The sequence below is a fragment of the Populus nigra genome, chromosome 18 (assembly GCF_951802175.1).
Source record: "Populus nigra chromosome 18, ddPopNigr1.1, whole genome shotgun sequence".
NCBI lineage: Eukaryota > Viridiplantae > Streptophyta > Magnoliopsida > Malpighiales > Salicaceae > Populus > Populus nigra.
In genome coordinates, this window is record NC_084869.1 from 9,995,024 (window position 1) to 10,003,287 (window position 8,264).

An 8,264-nucleotide genomic window follows, 5' to 3' on the forward strand; every position below is an offset into this window, starting at 1 on the left:
TGCATCCTTGTCACTCACAATGGTGGCTGGAAGGCCATGTAATTTGTAGACATTCTCCATGAATGTTATCATTGTTGTATAAGGATGGTTGAGGGACATGAAATGTCTATATTTGCTGAGTTTATCCACCACCACAAATATAACTTCCTTCGCATAAGATTTAGGAATCCTTCTATAAAATCCATACTAGCATCTGTAAATGGAAACTGAGGTATGAGTAATGGTTGTAGTTTAACACATGTTGTCTTATTCTTTTGGCAGATAGAACGCTCCTTTACATATTGCTTGGCCTGTTTCTGTAGTCTCTTCTAATAAAAAAGATTGCCTACCCTTTTAGCTGTCATTGTTGATCCAAAATATCTTCTCATGGCAGTGTCGTGGTACATGGAAATCAATTGTAGTTTAAGCTCCTCCACATTACCCACTACTATCTTTCCCTTTCTATTTAAATGATAATTCACCCATTTATAATGAGGGTGAGAATTAGGATTATCTTGTAGATCTTTTATAATGCCTTGCACCACACTATCCTGCTCCCATGATTTCCTAACCTCATTCATAATGGTAGTAGAAACTGTAGACATTACCATAGTAAAAACTCCACAACTGGAACTCCTAGAAAGTCCATCAGCTACTACATTCTCCCTGCCCTTTTTATATTCAATATCATAGTCAAATCCTAGAAGTTTTGTCATCCATAAGTGTTGGGAAGGATAAGACAACCTCTGCTCTAGGATGTATCTGAGAGTTACTTGATCAGCACGGATGGTAAAATGTATGCCCTATAAGTAGTGTTTCCACTTAGATACATCATGTAGAATAGCTAGCATCTCATTTTCATAGGTAGATAGAGCTTGTTGTCTTGAACCCAAACATTTACTAATAAAAGCTATAGGATTACCACCTTGCATCAACACTGCCCATATACCATTCCCAGATGCATCAATTTCAATTATGAAAGGTTTTGTCAAATCTAGTAGTGCCGCCATAGGGGGTTGAGTCATAACCTCTTTCAGTATTAAGTTACGAGTCCTTTCCGGAATCAACCATAATAAAAAGAGAATGCTTGTTAACCTTACCAATCACTTTAAGGGTATGAAACCCGTCAGTACCTTCTAAAGCATTTATAGATATACAAGGGGTACTTGTTCCCAAGTTCTGATCTTCTACCTCAGTTTCCACTTCTCCAGTGTCTTCTCCATCATCATTAATGATACAAAGAGAATAAAGCCTTTTGTTCCTGCACTTATGCCCTGGCATAAATTTATCATCACACCAAAAACACAGGCCCTATGCCCTCCTCTATTCAAACTCTTTACTCCTCAATGGTTTGGTGGTTTTGATGGGGTTTCTGTTAATAAAGTTTGGAGGGGGTGTAGATAATATGCCATCTTGGGAAATTTTGGTATTGTTTAGTTTTTGTGTAGAGGGATTTTTTAGATGAGTAGGGAAGGAGTTCAGTCTGGTATGGGAAGAGTATGAGATACTTTGAGAAGGGTATTTGGTAGGGTTTCAATGGTTGCATCTGTAGGATAAGGTGTTTTCCTGTAAATGATCTAGGTGGTATGCTTCTTTTAAGGTTTTAGGTCCAAACATCTTCATCAAGTTTTTTATTTCAACCTCTAGACCACCTACAAAAAAATACCAATGCTTGTTTATCTGAAATGTCAGCTCTATTCCATAGAACATCAAAGTCCTGAATGTAAGTCTCCAGATTCCCAACCTTTTAAGCTCCATAAGCTCCTTTAATGGATCCTTTTGGCCCCCAAACCTAGCACATAGGGCTTCTAAATAATCCCCTCAGGTAACCCTTTCATTTCCCACACCTTTCATGAAATTTTGGTGCAGGCAACCCCATTCAAGTAATAAGAAGCCAATTTCAGTTTGTCTGACTCCTCTACTTAATCTATTTCAAAGTATTGGTTACATTTGTATAGCCATTTATGGACGTCCTCTCCCTAAAAAAAAAAAAGGAAAGTCACGTTTAGGCTTATGTACCTTGTGGTAAGTAGGTTCTCCTTCACAGGGAAGATTGATTCGAGTAGTTGTAGCATACTAGCATTAGCCTGCAGTGTGTGCTTCTCCTTGTTGGCACTAGACTCCCCAGTCTCTTGTTGTAAGGCCTGAAGAATAGATGTTTCCTGGTATGTCAACCTACTGATGATGTCCTTTAATTCACCAAGTTTGATTTCATGGTTATACCTTGTATTTTTCAATTTCTGTTCATTAGAGTCCAGTAGCTTTATCACTTGGCCATGATTATGTGCTTGTTTCGTAAACCTATTTAAATTAATAGTTTTTGGGTTCATGATATTAATATACACAATGTCATGGAAATTATTTATAAGAAAACTACTAAATGAAATAAATAAAATAGAAATAATAACAAACAAAGAGAAAACTCCATCATTTTATTCATGTTGGTCTTACATCTAGATTGGACTTGAATCAACTAAGGCACCGTTTGGGAACGCGGCTGCGGCCGCGTTCCCAAAAAATTTGAAAATTTTTTGTTTTTTTTTTTATTAAAATTTAATATGGTTTGTACGTTTTGGATCGTTTTGATGTGCTGATGTCAAAAATAATTTTTAAAAAATAAAAAAACATCGTTGGCATGCATTTTGGCACGAAAAGTTATTTGAAAAGCACCCGCAACCACACTGCCAAACACGCTCTAACTCGAACGAATTCAATATAAGCAATCATCGAACAATGTAAAATCATAAATAAATTAAACATGCAAAGATGATATATCAAGTAGACACAACCATGTAAAAATTAAAATCAAATCAAATAGCTTTCACATGTCCTTACCATGTATACATATATTTGCTTCTTTTTTTTTTTAATTTCACACACATAAATATATACATGACTAGCCTATGTGTCTATTGAGGTTAATAGACGGAAAGAAGTTAAAATCACGAGTTAACTCGTAAAATTATATTCAACATATATTTATCATGTAAAAATTAAAAAATAATAAAATCAGATTGAAATCGTTTAAAATTATGTAAGATCATGATTTTACTTTTGATTTTATGATTTTATAATTTTATAATAATTATAAATTTTCAATTATTATCTTTCTCATTACATACTCTTTTGTTTATTCATTAATGCATGAGCCCCATAAGCATTTATATTCATAGATTCTTTTTTCAATCAATAGTGCAAGGATGAGGAAAACATAGTCTTGCTTAAATCCTTCCTAACAAATTAAAAAATTATCTATTATTAGACAAAACTTTGAAAATTCTTATTCTATAGGGATATTTTTACGAACAAGAGTGACAAATCATATTCTAAAGTCTGATATACTATATGTCTATGTCTAAATATCATAGCTTTTATAATATTATGATTTCTTTATAAAAAAATCTTATAATTTGTCTAAAACATGATCTAACAAGAAACTAGACTTCAAAATTAAAGAAAAAAGTCTTACTTTGAATTGTTTGATTTATTCGTTTTAGTTCATACAAAGTCTACAATTTCGTATTGACCCACTTGTTGATATTCAATTCCTTATTGTTCCACATGTTGAGATTCATAGTATGTAACAAACAATATCTGAAACTTATAAAAGTATAACAATATTTAAAAGAAAGCATAACAATATTTAAAAGTAATGTATTATTTATCGAGACAAAAGATATGAGATAAGTCAAAACACTACAGATTGTCATACATTTGAAGAAAGTATTGGAACTAACAAGGAAGCATAGTTGTGAAGACTTAGTTGTTTTCAATATTTTTTCTTAGACGTAAAGTCTTGCTAACCACTTCCAATTTTTTTTCTTGAATCTTGCATGATAGAATTTTATCATGCAAAAACAAGTACAACTAGTGTATGGAAAAAAAAATTATTTGTGATTTTACAATTTCTTTTTTCTATTTAAATTTAGACTATATTTTTTATATCATGTTAAAAAAAAAATATTTATTACAACCTTGGATGAAATTCTAACCAAGGGTTTACATTATCTTGATGTAATAACATGGAAAAAAAAAAGAAAAAAAATCAGGAGTTTAGATGGATTTGATTGAAAACTCAGAATAGCTTTCGACCAAATATTAAGGGTGATCATTTTCGGTTCGGTTTGATTTTTATCAAAAAAAGTAACCAAATCAAAAAAAAATTTAAAAAAACCGAAACCAATCCCAAACCGGTTCAAACTGATCGGTTTCAGTTCGGTTTTTTAGAATAAAAACCAGTTCAAACCGGTTTGGCTCTGTTTTTAAGGGTTTAGCTCGGTTTTTCGGTTTGGCTCGGTTTTTTTCCGGTTTTTTTAAGTTTAGGTTGGATTCGGTTTTTCAGTTTCAGACTTAAAAAACCAAACCAAACCGGTCAGTTTTTTTAAAATTTTAATCGATTTTTTTTTATAATTTGATTTTTTCAGTTATTTTTTTTATTTTCTCAATTTAATTAATTTTTTGATTTTTTTTCTCAATTGATGCAATTGAATATTGTGCAGTTGGGATTCTGTTTAGGATAATCATGGCATCGTATTACGGAAAGACAGTAGAAAAGGCACACAGCTGCCAACTAGTCAGAAAACCAAATCTAAACCTAGCAGCTAGGAGAGGAGACAAAGCCTCACAAAGTGGTACAAAAACAGAAAACAAAATGAGTATGAAGGTTTTCTGTGTGCTTGCATATGACATATTATCAATGGGGGAAAGAGAAGACCCAAGAATACAAGAGGTTTTGTTGAAAAAAATAAAAACCTATCTCTATCCTCTCTTCTATTCAAAATATTTTTCTTCCAAGAGCAAGATAACCCCCTTGCAGGTTCTTTTCTATCAATCGGGGCCCTCTCCTCACCACCTTCATGGGAATGGTCTACATGATTCATAACTACTACTCTTGTTCACAAAAAGCAGCACCTACACTATTTTCAATATTGTCTATCCATTTCATATGGACAAAGTTTTCCAACTTCCATGTCTTCAACTCCAAATCACATCTCATTTTGCTAGCACTTCTCAGGGAGTCTAACGAATAAGATTACTAGTAGGACCCCGATGGAATCTCACTGAACCCACTTCAGGTTCTTGCTAGAGAATTGAGGTGGGTCTTGACCAGCTGCGTATCTTTGATACAAAATGGTGCATATTTTCCCAACACGTGTGAGTATTTGACAGGATCTACGTTGTCTCAGGTTGTTCAAGTGTTGAAGAATTTCTTGATCTGGGACTATCTGTAGCGTCTGAATTTGGAGGGGTCACCCAAGAGTGCTTCATGAGAGGTTGTTTGCTGATTTACCACTGAATTACATGTAAGTGATACTTCCGTGATGCAGCTGTCTGCACCGCCATCTGGACTCAGAACGCTAGCATTCAGGAATGGAGGTTGCTTTGGAGAGGGGATTTCACATTGGGCATTGGTGAGCATCTGTACTACTCCATTCATGGACGGTCTTAGCCTTGAAGAAGCTTGTGTGCATAGAAGTCCTATTTGAAGCACCTTTTCTGCCTGTTTCTGGGAAAACATACCTCTTAAGCCAGGATCAACCATGTCTGTAATTGTATTAGCTTTGTAATGCTTCCAAACCTGATATCAGAATGATGAAAAACACTGTCAATAGGCATGTAACACATTCTTGCCGGTTGTAAAACACTCCAAGTTACAAATCGCACTCGAGATCGTCAAGAAGTTTCCAAGTAAAAGAATAAGATGCTAACAAAGGTCTCAAAGATCAAATGGAAATGAGTTCCATATTTCTAAAAAGCTTTTACATTGAAAACACCTGGAAATTTCAATAAGAATATTTTTGCTCTAAAGGAATAAGAATCTTACAGAATGCAGAATTGAACTTGATCCCTGTGAGAACACACTGTTCTTTTTACCAGTTGCAATCTCAAGAAGTAGAACCCCAAAACCATAAACATCAACTTTCTCTGTTAGCTGCCCTCGAACAAGATATTCAGGAGCCATATATCCCCTGCAAACGAATAATCGCGATTTAGAAGCAACAAATGATGTTACAACTCTGTTTATTATATTGTGATTTTAATTCTGAGTTGGTTTTTGTTATATTGAAACTTAGTTCCCCTTCTAGCATTACTCCATAAATCACACACGATAACGAAATCAATGGCCGATGTGCTTTTAAAGAAAAGAATATGTAGACAAAAAGTAACTAAAACTTGTATATATGAGGTTCATTTCTTACAACGTTCCTGCAATGCCAGTGCTAATATGGGTGTTGTCGGTGGCAACACAACGTGCAAGTCCAAAATCAGCAATCTTTGGAGTAAGCTTCTCGTCAAGAAGAATGTTGCTAGTTTTGATATCTCTATGAATGATAGTCACTCCACAACCTCCATGTAGATATGCAAGTCCTCGGGCTGTTCCTAGGATAATATTAAACCGCTGCTGCCAGTTGAGAATATGTAATGTGTTCTTAACTGCAACAAATGAAGATCATGTTATTGCTATGGATATATAGACCTCAAGCATTCTACATCCTTTTGTCCTAAAATTATTGTTGGCACAATTTTTGGCAGAAAGCTCAAGGATTTTTAAGCAATGTTTAACATGGTAATCGAATTAGAAAGGGAAAATCAAAGTGGGAATCGAGGAAATGAAAACACTGACATTGAACTGTAGATTGACTTACTGAAAAGAATCTGATCAAGGCTCCTGTTAGGTACATATTCATAAACAAGAAGACTCTCAGGGCCTTCAATGCTGCAACCCAAAAGGATGACAAGGTTTTTGTGTTGGATACCACTGATCAAGTTAACTTCATTGAAGAACTGGTCAACCCATTGCCTTGTACTATAGACCAATCTCTTAACTGCAACCGTTCTTCCATCTGGGAGAGTTCCTTTAAAAACAGAACCAGCTCCTCCTTGGCCCAATTTCCTCGAGTCATCAAAATACTCAGTTGCCTTCTCAAGCACTTCATAAGTGAAATTTAAACTAGAGTTCGGTGAAAGGCGGAGATTGGTTTTGTCTAGGGATAAGAAAGAGCAGAACAAGTTAGAAATGGATAAATTTGAAATTGATAGCTCATCAAGGACATATAGTTTTTTGGTTGCAATTTCACCTCCTTTCCTCTTTGACAATCTCTCATAACCTATAAAAGCACCAAAAGAAGCTAGCACGACGACCACAATTGTCGATAAAGTAACTGCAACTATGATTCCAGTGTTGTCTGTACAAGGTAGCAAAACATCATGTTACAGCAATGCAACATTCAAGACAAAACAAATAGTGTTAACATAGACTACATACCAAAAAAACCAACAGCAAAAAATTCAAGACCATACAAATTTAATCAAAGAGAGGCAATCTTACCATAACGAGCTTTTGATTCCACGGATTTCTTAAAAAAATGCTGTGTAGAATATTTAATGTAACAACCAGCAAAAAAGGCACTGCCCCCCGAGCCAGGAGCACATTGACTTAATTTTGAGCCTGCTTTCACCAGGCACTTTCTACACTCATCCTTATCAAGCGTATTCCAACATTGTGCCAAAGCATAAACGGAAAAAACTCTTCCCTTTGCCTCCGCAGCTGCAAATGTTCCATTCCCGAGTGCCATTGCAGTGACATTCTGGATCGCTGCTGCCAAGCGTTGCTTGAACTCCATGTGCAAAAAGCTATCTGTCAAAGCATTTGTTGGCTCACCACATACCACAGCATCATTCATGGGATCAATGGCTTCATGAAAGAAGTTATAGTTATCGTAACGAATAAAACAACCATTAAGATAGATTCGAGCAGAAGTGGCAGGGAGACAACGTGGGAGTTTGACTCTGCCTTGGAAAAAACAGATTTTGCAATCAAGACTAGAAAGATCATCATGACATTGGGCTAATCCATATATCTGAAGCAATGGGGAGGTGATGAAACCGCATCCCCAGTTCCGAGAACCGACCTGTTTTTGGAGAGAATCCATGACTTTCACAATGTTTGGTACGTAGGAATTGTCAATGTGCTTAGAAGAGCCGCAGATAAGGCTGGTTTCGGACTTGCGATCGGCGGATGAAAAGGGAAAGAGAATTAAAATAAATATTACAAACAACCCTATGAGGTTTTGAGAGAATGTGAATGATGATTGCATTGAATTCAAATGGGGTTGCTCTGTTTGTCTCTGTTCTCCTCTGTTTTGATGTATGATGTATTGAAAAATGAAGGAGAATAGAGGGGACATGGATTATCACCTTCAATTGTTATCTTCTGAAACATATTATCCTCTCTCTCTCTCTCTCTGGATTTGAGTGACTTCTAGAAGGAAATGGAGAGGAGG

General features: G+C 35.4%; 1 protein-coding gene across 1 annotated transcript; it reads right to left on the minus strand.

Annotated features, from left to right (window-relative positions):
- Positions 1 to 4,631: 4,631 nt before the first annotated feature.
- On the minus strand, positions 4,632 to 8,264 carry LOC133679000 (cysteine-rich receptor-like protein kinase 1). Its single transcript, XM_062101554.1, has 6 exons — positions 7,310 to 8,264; positions 7,059 to 7,166; positions 6,627 to 6,965; positions 6,180 to 6,414; positions 5,804 to 5,948; positions 4,632 to 5,557 (listed from the first exon to the last, which is right to left on the minus strand). Exons 1-6 carry the CDS (start codon positions 8,166 to 8,168, stop codon positions 5,201 to 5,203), a joined length of 2,043 nt encoding a protein of 680 aa, XP_061957538.1. The 5' UTR covers positions 8,169 to 8,264; the 3' UTR covers positions 4,632 to 5,200.